Raw genomic sequence first — 19,820 nt, forward strand, 5'->3', positions numbered from 1 at the left:
ACTGATCAGAAATATAATGTATTTTAGCCACCTGAAGAAAATCCTGCCTAAAAAATAAAATAAAAAAATAGAATCACTAACAGTTTAAGTGTACATTATATATTGAGAGTATTTTCCATGCTTTAGCTTTCCATCACACAGCCCGTTTCGAAAGGAAATCTGTTAATTGTTTCAGTTCCCCATCTATGCTCCTGTCAAAGCCACCAGACTCCATTGAGAGAAACAGTAATATTAGCTCGCCTGCTGCTGCTTTGATCTGTTAGTTTGTGTTACTGTGTGACTTTGGTGAATCCAAACTTACTTTTGTCAGCACCAAAGTCACAAAATAACACAAACAAAACAACCGATGGAGGCAGACCAGCAGTTAATGTGTACAGCAATGTTAAATCACTGTTTTTCCTAACAGATTCTGGCTTTAAAGAGAGCGATATAATGGTTTTATTTTACCGTTGGAAATCACAGTCTGACATTAAGGTAAAGGAGTGAGAATACTCTGAATATAGCATACTCTTAAACTGATACTGAGTTTTTTAGGTGTCTAAAATATGTTTTTTGGTGGCCTCTCCACAGCAGCACATCACTGAGCCTCCATGTCAAACTCCAGCCTGCTTCTCCAAACTGGGGGCGTGCCGACTGATTCTGCTTCTAATATACTGTCTATGCGCAAGTACACCATACAACCCCACTTCAAAGTCTGAATTATCCCTTTAAGTACAAGTACCTCATAAATATACTTGAGTACAGCGTGCTTAATACCAGCAGTGGCTGCAGAACAACTGACCGCTGAGTAGACACATTGCATCTGTAGAGCTTTATTCTAGAACAGGTCAAATACATGGAATGGACTGTGAATGAGAGAGCTCGGCCTCCTTCACCTCTTAACAACAGAGTCAACCTCTGCTCATGGCAACTTTACAGAAGACAGAAAATCAACATCTAGTTCAATGGAATCTTGACTCAAGGGTTTCTGAAATCAATCAAACTGTGTCACAATAAACAGATTGGATGGTGTAGAGTGACATCTACTGGACCCGCATGTTTACTTCCTGAAATACTGCACATCCTAAAGCTCACTTACATAATCTGTCGTAGGTTTTGCAAAAATCAACTACAGCATAATGTGGACTGACAACATATAAAAATATAAATAAGGGCAACTTTTTCAAATTATTTTCAACAAGACATGAAAATCTCTGTGTTCAATGTCCATTTACCACTTCTAGATAGCATCCTGTTTTACAGACATGATGTCATGTTTCCTAAACTGATTTTGTGATGCAACAGTAATCTGTGTTTCACTTATACAAGATAAAGAGCCCATGAGAGAGATCACAAACATATCATTTCCTGTAAGTCGTGTAAGAAAGCCAATGATTGAGCACATCTGCACAGCTTTGTGTGCCACGTCCTGTCTTGCTGATGGAGCTAAAAGCAGAGATGCAGTGCAGCTCAGCTGTGAGCAGCAGGGCTGTAGTCACGCTCAGTTTAGTCCAGTCCAAAATAAACCGACATCCTGACTCATCAGGAAAGACTCTAGAGCCAGATAAGAGCTGGCACAGAATGGACTTGAGTGGTGGAATATGAATTTGTCGTGCTTATTTATCAAATTAGATTATAAAAGTATTTATATTTATAAGACATAAAAACTAAATTTCTGATTTCAAAAGCTCCATATGAGTTTGCTATTTTTTGCAATTCTTGTCAAATACCATCTCTGATGCCACTTCAGCTTTGCATAGATATCAGAACATTTCAGAATATTTATATTATGAGTCGTGTTGAGATTTAGGTCAAATCATATTCAAAGAAACACTAAACTACAGAGCTTTCTAGGGATGTCCCAATCAAAACCGATCAATACTATCAATGCATTTTTTAAATGATTGCGTTTGCTCTGCCCGATCCTTGTTTTATGTCTGCCGTCAAACAGGGAGCACAATTTTTAACCATTTTTTTTCTCAACTGAAGCTGCCACACCACTTTAAGTGAATTTTTGTTCATATTTAGCGAACTAGTTTTACTATGATGCTGTAATAAGTGGCATTGTGATCAATTTTTATTTGCTGTGACTGGAAATATTAAAGTTCAGCTATAACACCACTTTGAAGTGGAATTGTAATTATATTACTCTTATATAGTGTTCTTTACTTTTATTACACTGCCACACTAAGAGGATTTGAGAGACACATTCTAGTTTGTTTACTTTGTTATTTTGTTGAAAAAACAAATCTGCACTAAGAGCCATATAAAAATATTTTTAGATTTACTTATTTACAAATTTTATTGTCAAGCATAATCAATGGATTGATTTTAATTTTAAATTAAATGTTAAACTTTAAACTACTTGAAGTGTGTATTGTGCATTTGCTATATTATTGCTATATTAGCCAGGTAAATACAAGTATTGAATTGGGAATCAGATAAGAAGATGCTCAATATCACATGACTCGTATACGGATCGGGGGCAAAACAACTTGAGCAGGACATCCCTAATGCTTTCAAAATAAAATATGATGAAAAGGGAGGAGTGCATCTTGTTTTTCCACTCACAACTCTTAGTTTTTCTTTCCAATTCGTCTAAAGCAACAACACAAAATCACACAGAGGGGACAAAGACTCATGGACTACAGCCTTGCTAAAAAGCAAGCAAGCACTTTGGTATTGGCGGAGATGTTTATCACACTTTTATCAGTCAGGTGATCAGGTAAACTAACAGCTAAGAAAGACACAAAATGTGATCTCTTTACATAAAACATTTTTTTTTTATAATTAATTAAGGCCCATGCACAAGATATTCATAAGATTTAAAGCAAAACATACACATGTTAACCTTTGACCTAGCTGCAGATACAGACAGGAAAGAAAAACTCCAGCAAGCATCTGTGGAGTGCTGTCTGGAGTTGCACAATGGAGTGTTCCATTAAGAATAAAGCACATATGGTGATCCACATAATAAAAAATAATAATGCAGATAAATTTGCATAGGCACATAGAGAAGTGCAGAATGAGTAGGAATGCCAGGCTGGTGCAGGTCAGGGCTTTCTGCAACCCTCACAGTGGGTTTTGTGGTTTACATCAGTGTCTGTAGCCCTTTAAAACCTCTGATTTTCTATTTCCCATAAAACTTTTTGTTGAGCAGGAAAATGAGCAGGTTGACATTGATGGTGGCTCTGTCGAAGAGCTTCATCACGGCCACACCTTCATACTGCAGCTGCAGGAGATCCTGAGAGACAAAGACAGAAAACACCAGCCACAATAAATCAATCACAGCTAACGGCTCAATAACATGTACTAGAGTTCACTGTCTGTCAACTTTACTGCAGGACAAAGAAACTGTACCTGATATTCTAACTGTAGCGTCTCCAGGTGCACGCCCATGAACTTGGCCTTCACCTCAAAAACTCCGACAGTCTCGGATGGAGAAATCTCAAATATTGCATTCTTGAACCTGTGAGGAGAAAACAGCAGGGAAGAGTTTTACTGAGGAGAGAGGAGGAACTATGTGACAAGAAACTGATCAACGAAAGCCTCAAACTCTTTCAAACCTGAGCAAATTGGCCTGATTTCTTTTTTAATTTTTTTTAATGAAGGCAAGACAGCAACTTAAAAAGAAAAGGCCAAAAAATTTGTAAGAAATTTTCAAAAGTTACAAGAAAATTACCTGAAAATAAGCAACAACAAAAGAAAAGTAATAAACAAAACAAACAAGAAAATGATTATAAGCAAATAATTTATAATACAAATTATACAAATTTCTTATACAAATTATAAGATTTATTGATATTATTTACTGGATTTCCTGCTTTTTGGTAGTATTATATAATTATTATTTTTTCATCTAAAACATAGTGGCATCATAACAAGAAATGGCATTTAAAGGGTCAGAATTCTGAATATTAATGAATATTTGATATTTATGGTTCTGACTGATGTTGGTTAAAAAAACAAACTCAATGAAAGTGAAATCATATTAATGTATTATCATTTCTTTTTGCCTAATTTTGAAAAAGTACATTTTGTGTGCAGAGCGGTATGAGTGTGAGTATTTGACACTGCACAAAAATAACGTAGAAAAATCAGTGTAGCTGCTAATTATTGACAAATCCTTGTCTGCAGTAATGATAAAAAAAATCTACTTTGCACGTAGTGTATTAAAAATAATTAATTTTTTTACCCCATCTAAAAAGAAAGAAGCATCATGACAAAAACCTGGCATATAAAGGGTTAAAATTCTGAAAAATATATGAATGTTTGATATTTATTTTCAGGACTGGTGTTAGTTAAAAAATTAACTCAATGAAAGTAGAAAATAATATTGATGTATAATATTTTTTAAAGCTTGATTGTGAAAAGCGCACTTCGGTGTGTGTAATATACTAAGGGTTAATCTGTATATATCGGCCCAACCCTACTGACAGGTGTGAATGTTGAACCTCGGCTTTGTGTTAGAGGGAGCAAAACTCACTGGTTGGGCTGCAGATCCTCGATGGAGATCAGCACGCCCTTCTCATGGAGGCGAGCAGCCGTGTATTTCTGCGAAACCTGTTTACTCTTCTTGGCCTTGTTGTCGCCTGGTTTCTTTGACAACCTAGCAAAAAGGAAACAAGTGTTCAGACCATGGATGTACCATCCCTGAGTGCAAAGGAAGAGAGGTCCTTCAAGTCTGCTCAGAGTGTTTAGAAAATGATCCTCAGAGCACAAGTATGTCTTCTGGCCTTTCTCTAATATTTAAGTTTGCTGTTTGTTGGGTAAACACTGTAGCTGTGAGAAATATATTGTCAACTTGATGCTGATGTGTTTCATGTGTATGTGAGTTGGTGGTTTGGACTCTGGTCCTTGGTGGCCACAGTGCTGATGTTCTGTGTGGCCAAGCAGCAGCAGCTGTGCTGACCTGCGTTCTGCCCTAAATGAAAACCAGTAGCACTCTGAGAGTCACTGCAGTGACTGATGGCCTCAAGTGACCCAGTTTTGATTTTTGGCACCACTCAAAAATGTGTGCGAAAATCAGGGGTAAAGTTGGGAGCAGGCCAGCTATTAGGAATTTTGGGCAGGGTGACAAAGTTTTCCAAAGTGGGCCCCTCATCGCCCCTCATCCCCACCCATCTGTGTGTGTGTGTGTGTGTGTGTGTGTGTGTGTGTGTGTGTGTGTGTGTGTGTGTGTGTGTGTGTGTGTGTGTGTGTGTGTGTGTGTGTGTGTGTGTGTGTGTTTGGGGGTAGGGGGCTTAAATTTACAAATACCACTGAGAAAAATTCAATTAAACAATACCCCCTGTACACAGAAGTATTAAATACACTGTTTTTACACACTTATTTATCAGAGTCGAGGGGGGGCTGGGGCAAAATGTGTGACCCTCCTGCACCATAAATTACCACATTTTACAGTTTCTGGCTGTGATAAATGGTGTGATTTGGGGAGTTTTGAAGTTTTGAGTTTTGAATATGAATACAACCATTTAAAGTTAACTGTCCCTCCACTAAGGCCCATAAAAGAAAAGGCTCCTTTCCCAGTGTTCAAAAAATGATTTAAGGTGCCTCACCTGTTTACACCACCTTCACCTCTCATAAATAATGGTCAGTCCCTGATGGTGCTCTCTCCTTTGCCAAAATTTAGCCCAACTTTGGAGCGCATGAAAAGTTTGGTACCAACGGATGCCTTAGGTCATCTAATTTAATATGATGTCTATATCTTCACTGTAGCTTTAAATCTGAGCCGCTACAGCAGGATGTGTTTGCTGACGCTAGTCTGCCTCATATGCAGCTCCGCCTGTCACACCTGCTGCCCCTCCACACTTTTTGTCTGGACATTTGACATGCATAAAATCTGACATGTAATTAGTAGCACATGTCTCAGTGGTGATGGCTGTGAGAGTAAAACAGCTGGGATTGAACTATAAACAAAAAATGCGAAGTGTTGAAAAAGATGGAAGGTGACTCACTTGCCCTTCGTGGCCAGGTTGTCCATGCACGTCTTGATATACTGATTGTAAGAATCAATCTGAACGTTGTAGAAGTTGGTCTTTGAGTTGAGGGCAGAGTTGGTCTGCTGGAGTCTCACCAGCTCAGCTTTCCTCCGCTGACGATACCGTCTCTGGTTTCTGATGTCCTGGAACACGCACAAATCACCATGAAGTAAAACACTAATTGCTTGAATTGTTTCCTTCCAGAGATAATGCGTTTGTTTTTGTACCTTGGCAATGTCGTTGATGAGGTCCTGATAGCGGTTCTCGGGGTGGACCTTCCCCAGCTCGGCCAGCCGCTGCAGGTTGCTCTTGATCTTGTCCTTCTTGCCCTGCAGCGTCAGGCTGTCGTCCACCACTGGCTTGACCTGCTTCATCTTCTCTGGAGTCTTGGCATCTCTGATGGCCCTCCTCTGCATGGCACGCTGGTACTCTGCTTCCTGTCAGCCAGGAAACAACATGGATTATAGACAGAGCTACAGGCTGGCTGTGTGGTGACTGTCTGCTTTGTTTTCAACACAACAACTGTACGTGGCTTTCACATGTCTGACCTGTTCTGGGCCTGCTGTCGAGTCCAGGATCTCAGTGAGAGTCTCTCCAGGCTGGAACCTGATCACGTCCACAATCAGCCTCTTGGTGCTGAAAACAAACAAACAAAGACATTTCAGGAACCACTGAATAAAGTCTCCGGAGAGAAATGAGTGTTTGCAACATTGGGCTATATTAATAACACTGATCTGACTTTTCCAAAACAACCATATCAATCTGGTTTGAATCGGCAGTGTGAACGTACTTGAGAAGCAAAGTGCGGGCGTCCATCTCAGCGTTGGCCTCACCAGGGAGGTCAAATTTGTTAGTGAGTGTGAGTGAAACCTCGGTCTTCCCCATCTGCTCTTTGTTGGGGTCGTCAGGAGGAAGAGGATTCTCCCCTGAAGGAAAGAGAGAGGCAATCAGACCGAGCTGCATCACATGACAACACGCCGGGAGCTTCACGGTTATCATTTGTTCTCATCTTCATCTGTGACCTGCTGACTTAAGATCAACAGTCAAATGACCACATTACTCATGAGTAAAAAAAAAAAAAATCATTCAGCATTTCAGAGTTTAAAACCTTTAAAACCTGGAGTAACATAAGTTTTCTTTGTGCTGCTTTCAAGTCACCTTTCACAATGTTTCAATATAAACTAAAAAATAATTTCTATCAAAACTAGGGAAAATGTCTTATGGGAAAATAAAAGATAAAAGCTAAGGGAAAACTATATTTATAATTACCACAAGTACATATTTAAAATGATGTTACAGAATTATTGAAGATTTCTGAACGTTTTCCATGTCATTGTTTATCTTTCTTTCTTTTTTTTGAACAAATTTTCAGTTTTGTTTTTTTCTTGTACTTCTACTAATTTCTTGCTAATTTTTGGGTAATTTCGTCTTTCATTGTTCATCCCCTTCCTCTCATGTTTTTTAAAGTGAACATGAAAGCCTGCACAGGTTTCAAAGGGTTAAGGTGCAGGACTTTTTTAAAGAACAATGCATAGACTCATAGAAATAATCGATCATCAGTGATGAGCCACTCTCAGGGTGAGGCTCTGCCCTCTGCCTGGAGTTTACCGTTTTCTTCTTCTTTTGTCGTGTTCTCAGAGAGTACCAACATGCCTCTACATCAAAATTGCTTCTTTTCCATTTTGTGAATTGCTTTAATAGAATAGAAATACTTTATTAATCCCACGTGGGAAATAGTTTTGTTGCAGCAGCAAATAAGAGAGCAGCAACTGAATGAAATATTCGTTAAAGAGGCAAAATAATATATATATATATATATATATATATATATATATATATATATATATATATGTATAAACACACACATACACACACACACACACACACACAAAGGAAGGCACATAACATGTAACATAAAATAAAATAAAATAACAATAACAATATTAATAGTAACAAAGATATGTACAACTCTTGTACAGCTAAGTTTTTGCTGGACAGAAACCAATCTGACTAAAGCTATAGCCTCACTGACACCTGCTAAGATCTGGCTTTTTTCTACAGAAAAGGTTACAATCGGTATTAACACCTGAGATAAATGACTCTGCAGTAGTATTTCATTTAATTCCACAATTTATTATTACACTTCAAATGTGCAAGAGGGTTTTTAAGTTGCAATAATTCTTTATATCACTGTCTTAACTGCAATATTTGGTGCAATATTTCAACTATCCTCTGTGCAATTATTCAAATGTGCAACATTCCTCTAACTCTTAAATGTAGGCTAGGCTAACATGTGATACATACTGTATATATTCTTATTGTTATTCTTACTTATGTATAACTCTGTTGTTCACTGTAGCATTGCAAACATATTTATATTTTTATATTTTGAACGAAGTTTTATACACTGCATTTTAGCAAAAGGCACAGTTTTATATTTTACATACTCAGCTCATTATATTTATTATTATTTAAATGTTCACATATTAGTGCTAATTGTCTATTACTGTACTTCTTTACATTTATATTTTAACACACTTACATACTCAGCATACTATACATACTTTATTTTAAAAAAATATTTAAATATTTACAAAACAACAAAAAAAGGAGTATTGATGCAATGCTGGTTTTAAACAGTTTCAATCATATAAAGTATTTTAGTATGACAATAATCAATAACAAAAAACTGACAATGTCATGATTGTATGCAATAAAATTATTATTTTTTAAATATATTTACATAATGTGCTAACTGTTTACTATCACTATATTTCTTTTTATATATTTGTGCTGGTACTTATTTCTACTTGCGATAATTCTCTATGCTGGCATCAAAACAAGTGTAATCAACCACAATTAATTTCAACAATTCCCCCCAGGGATCAATAAACTATTTCTAATTCTGATTATAGCTTTACCGGCAAGACGCAATGACTGGCTGCCAGAAAATACCGACTCTTCATCCAAGCTGCAATCAGACATCAATCTAAATTATATGCACCAAGTTTGAAAGAGAGACTGAATATGTAACAGATATGAAAGAGGTAACCACGGTAACATGGTGGTAACATGGTGCCCCCCCTCCCCAAAGAGCCTAACACAAAGGCATGCTTGTTTGCTGCAGAGCTGTGTGCACAGCTTTGGTCTTCTGGCAATGGGAGAGCAGTCTAGTGCCTGTTTGTGACAGGTTTTCCCACATTAAAAACCTGCATACAAGTGCACGCTCCACTCACCGATGAGGGACTCTATGGTGGGAACCTCGCCCAGATCCTCCAGCAGCTCATGGATGGGGTCATTGTGCTCCGGAGCAATGGCGTCCTGATGGTCCAGCAGCAGCTAACAGGAGAGAGGAACCCAGTTGGTGTGTTAGTCATACTGCTGAAGAGAGGACCTTTCAAAAACATCTTAAAGGAGCAGCGTGAGGGATTAATGGTGGGAATATGATATTCATTCATTTGTTTTTAATTGTGTATAATCAAATGAAACCAAGAATTGTTTTGGTTAACTTTGAACAGGCTTCCCATACATTTTCATGGACAAAATTTCTAAACTTTTCCATGACTTCCTGGACCCTTCATAATTTTTTTCTTGCCCCACTTGCCTGGCATTTTTCAGACATATCACATTTTGTTAAAACATAATTTTGTGCTAGCTGGCATACATGGAGGAGAGACAATTACGGGATTGTACACAAAACATCGCACATCAGCACATACTATGGCAACGATACATCGACAGCTACCAAAAAGTAAATTTGCCGTTACGTAATAACACGTAAAAGGTTACTTAGGTCGGATTATTGTGACAATTTCATTACATAACAAAATTCCTTTTTTCAAAACTTTCAGTGATTTTTTCAAAATCTATGACTTTTCCAGGCCTGGTAAAGATGATCTTTCATCAAACCATGTGGCCTGCCATGTTTCTACAGTAGCCTCGATTGGTTAAGTACATTTACATGATGTGAGGACTTTAAACTACTAAATGTCAATATGTTAGTCTGACTGAAATCACTCTAAGTTGAATGTATTGAAGTCGGACTAACATGCATAGATAATGTAGCTAGGGGTCAATTTAGTCTCTCATGTATAATCCTCAATTGGACAAAACAAAATTGATAGAAGAAAGCCATGGCAACAAAAGAAGCAGAAGAAGGTTAGAAAACAAAACAAGATGATGGTGATGGAGAATTTTTGGTGAAGCAGAAGTTAGGTCAGTACCAGGTCTACAAGAAGACTTGAGGTCAGATACTTGACCCCCACAGCTGCCTTTCTTTATGCTTTGTCTAAGTAGATTTAGTGTCTCTCTTTAGGGATGTTGCATAGTTGGGGAGACAGGCAAGGAGATTTAGGGTAAACAGGGTGAGCACACTTGTTTGTTTAAGTTTAGGGACCAACAGAATCTTCTCTCACTCACAGATGTATGCACAATAACATTATTTGGGAGCATGTAGTGTCTTCCTTTAGAATCTCTGGACGGCATACACTGTGCCACACTCTGTATGTTCAACTGTGATTCTCCTCCATCGAGTCTTTACTAAATACTGGGTGAATTCATCGAAGTCTCCTGAGTTCTTTTTTAGTCATTGAATCACCAGCTCAAACCGTTTTTTCTTCATCAGAAGGTACCAAGTAAGGCGTAGAGTGTGTATGAAATGTACAGCGCCTAAAAGTCACCCATGTTTTCACCGTTTGACATGCAACCCGTTTACTTCTTGCTAACTTGTTTAGTTTGTGACGTAATAGGTCAACCAGAGGAAGGCCCAATAGCAATTAGCTGAAAGGGGGCATATCGCTACCTACCGTGGTGAAATCCGACACACTCCCTCAATAACTGGATTCTCCCTCGGTGCTTGTATACTGGGACAAGGACAGCAGTCCAATCAAATGGCCTAATGGAAATGCTACTGTAGCTCCACTTAACTGTGCATAGAAATGTACTGACTGACTCATAAAAGGACCTTTCATGTTTTAACATCTATGTTGTGAATACACCTGAAGGCCACGGTAGTTTCTCCTACATGCAGAGACAGAGACGGGTAGGCTGAGGGGCATTCAGTTGGTTTTAATCTGCACCCTCATCCCTATATGCAACTAAATCTACACACTGTTGCTTTAACAATGAACAATACAGATAGAGACTGACAGAAACACAGGTGTCAGTGAGACAGAGACAGACAGAGCAGGAGTACCAGACTTACTGTGTGAGTGTTGATGATCTCTCCAATGGAAATGTAGATGACAGGCTTGGTGACGGTGACAAGGTCAGAGTACTGATCCACATTGAACTTCTCTTCGAGTGAGGGAACGTCACACGCTGCCAGGAAGAAACGCCTGCGAGGGAAGAATGAAGGATAAAGCCAGATCTCAAAACGGTAAAGACAAGAACAACAGGTATGCTTCATCATTCTGAAAACTATTAACATCAGACCTGAACTTCTGATAGGAGGTACTGAGATATTCGTTGATGGGATTGAGATGGGCGTTGTCTCCCAGGAACATCTTATTGGAGGCGGCGTGCTGCAGCATCTTGGCGACAGAGCCCAGGTTTCGCCGCTGCTCGGTGGTGAGCTGGCCACCTGCCGACACCTCAATGATGTCGAAGGCGTCGGGAGCTACGATGGCAGGGTTCATGTAGCGGTAATACAAGAGGTTCCCCACAATCTAAGGAACCAAAATCAAATGAGTCGTTAATAGTAAGATCAGAAAACGTGACATATTTTTGATGTATGATGAGCCCTATTTTTTTAAATATATTTTATCTATATCTATATTTTTTAATATAGCCAGAAGTCATACTAGCATACAAAGTTGTTAAAATAGGAAAACTGAGCAAACATGTATGACTTAAACCAGTGGTCAAATTGCTCAGGAAGAAATGTACTGAAGTTATATTCAAAGGTGCTGAGTGATACAGCCATCAACAGAAATACAAGTATCAAACCAACAAACAGAAATATAAGAAGCACGCATTAACCTAAGATGATTTTCATTCCACTTAAGACATTAAGGGACTGCATTTATTGTAATACATCAGTGATACTAAACTTATGTCCCCTGGGCCAAATCTGGCTCCGAATAGGGTGCAAGGTGGCTCCCTAAGTGATTCACACTGGCAATTGATTCTGTCCTTTAAGTATACAGAGTGCAAAAAACAACATCAAGATAGAGCTTGTTTATCAACAAAAGTGCCAGTGGAGGATCTCCCACATCCCTGACAGAGGTCTTGCTAAGACCCTAATGTCCTAAAATCCCAGAAATTTCCTAAAACCTGAGAAACCTCTATACGCCTTTGAAATGTCCTAAAATCATAGAAACATCCTAAAATCCTGACAATGTCCTAAAACCACAGAAACCTCCTAAAGTACTCGAAATGTCCTTAAGTCCTAGAAATGTCCTACAATTCTAGAAACATCCTAAAATCTAGAAATGTCCTAAAATCCCAGAAACATCCTAAAATCTAGAAATGTCAGAAAATCCTGGAAATATCTGAAAATCCTGGAAATGTCTTAAAATCCGAGAAACCTCCTCTAGTCCTTGAAATGTCCTAAAGTTAAAATCCTAGAAATGTCCTAGAATCGTAGATGGTAGTATGGGGCTGCTGCGACTGGCCTGGCCTCGGAAAAAATGACATCTTTGTTGGCATCTTTCTGTTTTATTGGGATGAATCTTGAGTGAAATTGGTCGAGATTTGAGGGTTTGGAAGGTGCTATTGCAGAGAGAGGAGAAGCTCTGGACCGTGTCAGGACACAGCTCGTGCAGGAGCAGCAGGAGAGCCAGAGGAGAGTCACAGCTTGCCTTAATGTCAGCAGACAGAGAGAAGGAGGACACGCCCACCCCGACACAAAGGCTGCAGCTGGTCGGCGAGGTGGGAAGAGCAGAGCAACAGGAAGAAGAGACATAGAAAGGAAATGTGTTAGAAACAGGGAGAGAACAGGAGAGGCAGGCAAGAGATAAGAACTGAAGAGGCAGGAAGAGGAGCTACAGTGGGCCAACTCACAAGGATTAAAGGATCAGTTCACCCAGTTTTCAAGAGACTTTTCTGTCTCAGTGCAGAGGGATGTGGCGCTCACAGGCTGTGGCTGCCAGATCCTTCTGTACATATCAGTCTTTGTCAATGGGATCGCTCCTGAATTTACTTTTTTGATGTTTCAAGTTCCACAAATCAAATCAAATTCATGGTTATTGTATTGTATTGTATTGTATGATTCGGGTCCAGTGAAACCAGGAGTGCCATCACTTTTCTTGTGCTGCTTTCAGATGATGATAAGTATTTCAGCCTTTATTTCAATATATTGGTATGATTTCTTTCAAAGACACAGGAAAAAAACTTTGTGTTACAGTTTTGCTTATTCAGTTTTGCAGTCATTCTAAGACTTGTTAGCCTTTGTTTTACTTTTTTTCTTTTTTCATTTTAATTCTTTTTTTTCTTTACTAATTTTCAGGTGATTTTCTTGTAATTTTTACTAATTTCTTGCTCAGTTTTGGGTCGTTTATTCTTTTGTTTCTTCCCATTCTTTTGAAAGAAATCATGTTAACTTGCTCAGGTTTCACAGGGTTAACTGACCCTTTAAAGACCGTTGAGTACATTTAGCCTACAATTTTATAACGCAAACCTTGAGCAGCTCATCCTCTGTAGCATCTGGAAACTTCTCATGGAGGGTGTCCTTCAGCACCTTGGAGATGAAGCGCATCCCGTATCTGACAGAGCAAAATCAGACAGAGTGAGACAGCCATGTGAAAAAAACAAATCAAGTATTGTTGGTTTGAACCAGCTGACTCATGTGAAAAACTATGATTCTGGAAGAGAGGAACATACGGGATCTTATCCACCGAGACGATTATGGCGGACAGGAATTTATCAGTGATGGTCTTCATGTTCTTGATGGAGGCTTCCAGTCTCGTCCTCACCTCCTCGTGGGCCATCGCCTGCTCTGGAGTCACGTCATAAGGCAGCTTACTGTTGAGGACACAACAGGGAAGAAAAATACCTTCAGCGTTCTCCATAACCTGTTTCTGGCTTTGTTGCATTACTATACATGCTATATTCACAGCTAAAAGCCCTCTAAAAAAACGGAATATTGTGTCATTTGCAAGTAACATAAAAATCTGTCAGCAGGAGGACATAATGAGCTTCATGGAAGAAAATATATACAGAGAAATTTTCTCTTTGTTTTGGCTCGTATGAAATTGTTCTTATTTTGTAAGTACCCAATGATGTTTGGGATTCACTAATGTTTTCTTATTTCTTCTCTTGTCTTGGTGGTTGAGAGCACTCATAGGTTGTGTTAGTTATGTGCTCTGTTTTTACTAACTGATTGTTTGCAGTTTATTGTGCTGTATTCTGTATTTGGTGGGCCGAAGAAAAATTTCCACCCTGACGGACAATAAAGATATATTCTAACATGAATAAACACACGTGCTACCCAGCGCATTTTTCCCACCCAGGCATGATACTGATACCAGGATACTGATTTTACTTGGAAAAATGTATTTAACATTGATGGTAAAAAAATAATAATAATACTGAATCCCAAAATACGTAACAGAACTTTCTTGATGAGCAGTGATGCTGCAGTGTGTTTTTCTGTGAATGGAAAATCAGACTGCTCCCCTGGTGTCAGGTAGAAGCTTTAGAAGAAGCTTCCAGAAGGAGCTAACAGTAACAGCCTCGTCTCCAGCTCACCTGGCCTCTCCGGTCTGCGTCTCCATCTGGTTAACCCAGCTCTTGTAGATATCCACCGGGTCAGTCTTGATGTTTAACGTTTTGTCATCCATTATCTCTTTGACGACTGGTGCCAGGATCTGGCGCAGTGCGTTCTGTCCCCGGGCGCCTCGGTGGAAACTCACCACCATCTTTATGACCGTCGGGTTTCCTGTTACGATCTCCTTCATCTGGTCCACTTTTGACCTGCAGGCAGTTAATAAAACATTTCACTGCAAATTCATAAAGCACAAACTTTCAAAACTGTGGTCATTAATGATTATCCACACAAAGTTATTTTCTAATATGAAAAATTAAATTTGACTCAAGTAAAAATTTGATATTTGCATATACTGTATGTACATTATAACATAGTGTTGTTTCGGCTAATATATTACATATGGACTAAAACAAAACATTAAGGATGACAAATATTAGAATGGCACTGAGAATTATATAGCTAATTATATATTAACTAAAAAGCAAAGATCCCTGTGTGCTCAGCTGAGATCTGGTATTTTACCACTGATGGTTGAGACTGGATGATATGTAAATATAGAAGATGAAATGCAGAATTATCATATGAGTTATTTGACTGATATAGAAAATGAGTTTCATTTTGTCTTTTGCTGCCATTTCTATATGTGGAACTGTGCAATTTTTGTTTAGTGACATTGGGTACGTATACTGTAGATGATGCGCAAAGATTAAGTTGGCTTTTACATATGAGAAATGTAGATTAGATCATTATCTGGAGAAAGCCTGGGAGATGAACAAGTTGGGAACAAGTTGTTTATCAAGATTAACTGCTGATTTCTAAAATTTCTAAAATTGATTTTTCACTGTACAATTTTTTTTTTTGCAAGAACATTGGTATTTATTATTTTGTAACTTAATACATTCTGTGCATCTTTTTTTTGGCTGATATCTGTAAAACTGAAAGATGACTTATGCTTTGTATAATGATGGTGTAATCCCATATGGGATGGGCCAGAGCCTGGCATGGCACAGAAATAAAAAACTAACTCATTAACTAACTTAGGGTTTTCACAAATGTATGTGAAATATTTAGAGCTGTTAGTGTTTATGCATACATGTAAATAACACCTTGTTATTTTATTTATCTTTTTAAATTGTGTAAATAGCCGGCCAGCATTCCTGTCTTGAAAGTGATTGTGTGTCTTAAGTGTGATGTCACTGGTATCATGTGAAACGAGAAGAGCTGAGGAATCCGCCAATACCAACCATGTCATGATAGCTTCTTGGTAAAGGGGCTGAATAACGCTCCAAATTTAGGCTAAATTTTGGCCATGAAAAAACAGCATGGTCATTTCACAGGGATCTTAACCTCTGACCTTAAATATCTGAATGAAAATGGATTCTGTGTCATGAGTCTCCTCCTTACTGACATGCACTTTATGCTTGTCTCATGCAGTTCTTTGCTGTCATTTTATTTCTGATCGAGACTTATCTGGTAGGAATTGCTTCAAGTTACCTCAAAACTGCTTTTAAATGAAAAATAATGGAATTGAAAACTTGTGATTAAAAACTGTGATTAACTTTGATTTTAAAGAATTCATCATTTGACAGCCTTAGAAATATTTCCAGTTTGGAGGTACGTCATAAATGCACAGCTGGGATGAGGAGGCTTCAGCACAGGCACAACCAGATTTTCACTCATTTCTAATAGTTTCAAATATATTCAGACATATACAGTGGTTGTGCTTTCAGATTTGTGTGTAATAGAAGACTGGACTATTGGCTGTGGAGGAGATTTGTCCTAGCTGTTGACTGTGCACCAGTGTCTGCTGCTCACTTGATCTCCTCCTGCAGGGCTGTTTTGAAAAGCTTGGTGAGCAGGTACTCCTCTCTCTGGTTGGAGGCGTAGTTATAAAGGGTGAAGATCACAGAGTCCATGAACTTTGTGGATTTGTTCTGTGGCATCTGGAAGATCAGCTTGGCCAGATATGTGGGGTTGGTCTTAAAAGAAACACAAATTTGGTTTAATATAGTCAGAAAAGTATTGATCGTAAAGACAGCTGCTATGATGCTGTTGTTCTAGAGACAAAGCAGTCAAACAACAGAGGTGTGCTGTGACATTACCTGTAACAGGTAGAAGAGGTACTGGTAGGCCTCCAGTTTGAGCCTCTTCTCCTTGCTGAGGGCCTTCAGGCCCCCTTTCTGCTTGTTCATCATCATCATGTTGGACAGCTGGCCCTTGTTCTTCTTGGTCAGTTTCTTGCTGTGGGACACCACCTCCTGCAGCGTAATCTTGTTCTTCACCAGCAGGCCGATCTTGATGTCCATCAGGTTCAGGTCGTTCTCCAGCTGCTGGTTGGAACGGATGTTGGTGACCACCTCCTCGCGGAGACGCATCAGTTCCAACTCTTCCTGGAAGTCCTGGTCGCTGTGGTCCAGCAGGTGGACGAACTTCCTCACCACCGCCATCGGAGGATCGTCGGCGCTGACTGTGACGAAGCACATTTTGAGAAGTTTAGGTGACCATGGAAGCTGGAGGCCAGTTAATACAAAAAAGAACCACTTTTAGGATCCTACTCACTGAGCGTCTTGTAGTCATCTCTGGCCTTGTTGGCTCTGATGAAAGCCTGAATCTTAACCACGTCATTGATCTGCAGGATAAAACAGCAATTACTTGGCTGATCAATAGTCTTCATTATAAAGGGAACCACAGGAATCAACCGTGAGCTCAAGTGGAAATGACTTGGCTCATGTCAAGAGAGCTAAATGAGCGTCCCTGAACCCCACAGGACATGGGCTAAATGTCAGCAGATGTGTCGGGAGAAATGATGCACGGTGAGTAAAACTTTTATAAGATAACACTGCCATTTGTTTACTTTAAAACCAAATTTCTCTGACAGGAAATTTACAATCCCTTGTCTCAGTCCTTTTAAACTGTCCAAAACTCAATCTGTTAATTTTATGCAACAAGCTTTTAGGCTACAAATACTCACATGATCCTGGAAGTATTTGAGGCGATCCTTGTATTTCTTACGAGCTTGGTGCATTCGAACCATGGCCTGGATCTGAGACAGACACAAACAAATCCTTCAGTCTTAAAATATTTCATCAATATAAAGAAGGTCTTCACATAAAGATAATTTGTCTCTGCGGCAAAAAGACACTAATAGTATTGAAACTGGTGCTACATGAGCAGAGAAAACAGAGGAAAAGGACTGTGGTATTCACTTTTTCTCAAGAAATAGAAAACCTACAACCATCAGAATGTAATGTGCCTTATTTAACGTGGAATAGTCCAAATGAAACAATGGCTACAGTCAAACAATAAGCAAAAACATGTTTTTGAAAACATCTGGGGCAATTAATATGCAACTCAGTGACAGAATTAGTTTATATTTGATCAGCGCTGCTTCGTTTTACTGTTTGATCTCCTTTTTGTCGGCTTCCGTTTTTACTGCAGGAAGCAGCATGGCACCCACCTCCTGTTCACAAATTCTCGCCATTCACGAAAAGAGGCAGCAACATCAGGCAACTGGCTGGAATCTTCATTGTAGCTGCTGATTGTAATCAACTCAACTTTCAACTCAAAGATATGAAGGACCAATGAGATTTCTACCTTACCTTACCTTAAAATATGTTGACGAAAACATTTTGGGAGAGAAATAGGCATTGCAGTAACATAATCTTGATTTATATTTGACCAGCGCTGCCTAGTTTTACTGCTTGATCAGTTCTCAGTCCAAATTTTAGAGACGGTGAGAGGAGTGGGTTTGTGTCTTGATCATCTCTATACTCTTTGAGTATGTGGTGGCAGCATCAGGGTTGGTGGAAAAACAGCCTATAGTTTGACCAACATCCAGAGAGCCATCGAAACACCACTATAACTTAATAACTCAGTAAAAACAAATTTATCTGGGGGTCACCACCACCTCTGTTGGTAGATCGGACGCCCCATGTAAAGAGGCCTTGTTGCATGTAAAGTCCTTGCTGCAGAAGCTGCGGGTTCTATTCTAGCCCTAGGTGTCATCCCATCTCTCTCCCACTTTTCATACTTTAACTATCCTGTCCATTTAAGACCAAAAGTCCCCAAAAATAATCCTTGAAACAAAACAAACAAACACATCAGCCAAGTATACCTTTAACTGTATTAGCACTGCTAATGATTGTGTTCAGATTACAGACATCAAGTAACAGTCATACCTTGACAGCGTCGTCAGTGTGGTCTTTCAGATACTGTTTACGATCTTTGAACTTCTTCCTCTGCTTGTGTCCCTTCCAGTGGGCCTGAGGGAAAAACACTAAGTGTCATCAGTCCTGATAGCAGACAGAAGTCGCTCTGCTGACTGTGTACAGGTCTATCTCACCTGGATACATGTAACAGCTGGGTCTTGAGATTTCAGGAAGTTCATCCGCTCCTTTAGGGCTTTTCTCACCAGGTAGCCACGGCAACGAGCTTGCAGCTTGGTAATTAGAGACTCATTGGCCAGCCACAGCTGCTCCCGATTGTAGGCTGTGGTCACCCCGGAAACCACCGACTGACAGGGAGCATAAAACAACCAGTTTAGCACCGTGTTAAAAAGCTACAACCGTGCAGTGCGGCACAGGAGCAGTTAGCTACCTGGATGTCCTCCTTGTTGAGCTGGGTGTTGTTCTGGACGAAGCCCTCTGGCTCCACCCAGGTGCCCTCCTTGGTCTGCAGATTGTAGTAGTAGTTGTGTCCTCCCTTCACCCAGTGCTTCACCCACTCACTGCCATTATCACCTGCACAGACAGCATCACAGAATGCAAGTGAGCAACATGGAGACATTTATTCAGTAATGCAGAAAAGTTTGTAATACCATTTTAATTACAATGCTGGACAATTTTAGGTTTTCTTTTTTGTTTTAAATCACCTGTGACAAAGCACCTCAGTGCAGTTTATAGGTAGAGATGCATGTGTGTACGAGATTTCATGTCTGTCAGACCCACAGTGAAGGAACATACCAGCATTCAAAGATGAAATTCCAATAGTAAATTACGATCTCCTCTTCAGGCTCATGTATAACGTAAAAGGGACCTAATGAGCTTATTTTCAGGCTCATACCTGTGTTTTTTTTTTTTACTAGAACATGTTTACATGCTTTCATGTTCAAAACATACTTTATTTTCCTCATGCTGTCTATGCTGGAACACCTG

At 39.3% G+C, this 19,820-nt stretch overlaps 1 protein-coding gene across 1 annotated transcript in view; it reads right to left on the reverse strand.

Moving 5' to 3' along the window:
- Nucleotides 1–796: 796 nt before the first annotated feature.
- Nucleotides 797–19,820, reverse strand: part of iqgap1 (IQ motif containing GTPase activating protein 1) — an 85,266-nt gene continuing 66,242 nt past the window's right edge. Inside the window, exons 18-37 of the mRNA XM_042485164.2 lie at nt 19,264–19,406; nt 19,010–19,180; nt 18,846–18,929; nt 17,639–17,710; nt 17,227–17,296; nt 16,770–17,134; nt 16,483–16,646; nt 14,649–14,873; nt 13,782–13,922; nt 13,579–13,663; nt 11,394–11,626; nt 11,164–11,296; nt 9,197–9,299; nt 6,751–6,886; nt 6,509–6,596; nt 6,188–6,397; nt 5,937–6,103; nt 4,466–4,588; nt 3,340–3,448; nt 797–3,223 (exon numbers count right to left, since the gene is read on the reverse strand). Coding sequence (XP_042341098.2) covers nt 3,110–3,223; nt 3,340–3,448; nt 4,466–4,588; nt 5,937–6,103; nt 6,188–6,397; nt 6,509–6,596; nt 6,751–6,886; nt 9,197–9,299; nt 11,164–11,296; nt 11,394–11,626; nt 13,579–13,663; nt 13,782–13,922; nt 14,649–14,873; nt 16,483–16,646; nt 16,770–17,134; nt 17,227–17,296; nt 17,639–17,710; nt 18,846–18,929; nt 19,010–19,180; nt 19,264–19,406 — 2,936 coding nt within the window. The 3' untranslated portion in view covers nt 797–3,109. The remainder of the gene's footprint in view (nt 3,224–3,339; nt 3,449–4,465; nt 4,589–5,936; nt 6,104–6,187; nt 6,398–6,508; nt 6,597–6,750; nt 6,887–9,196; nt 9,300–11,163; nt 11,297–11,393; nt 11,627–13,578; nt 13,664–13,781; nt 13,923–14,648; nt 14,874–16,482; nt 16,647–16,769; nt 17,135–17,226; nt 17,297–17,638; nt 17,711–18,845; nt 18,930–19,009; nt 19,181–19,263; nt 19,407–19,820) is intronic.

The sequence above is a fragment of the Plectropomus leopardus genome, chromosome 1 (genome assembly GCF_026936395.1).
Source record: "Plectropomus leopardus strain MGB_pleo_1.0 chromosome 1, ASM2693639v1, whole genome shotgun sequence".
Classification (NCBI taxonomy): Eukaryota; Metazoa; Chordata; class Actinopteri; order Perciformes; family Serranidae; genus Plectropomus; species Plectropomus leopardus.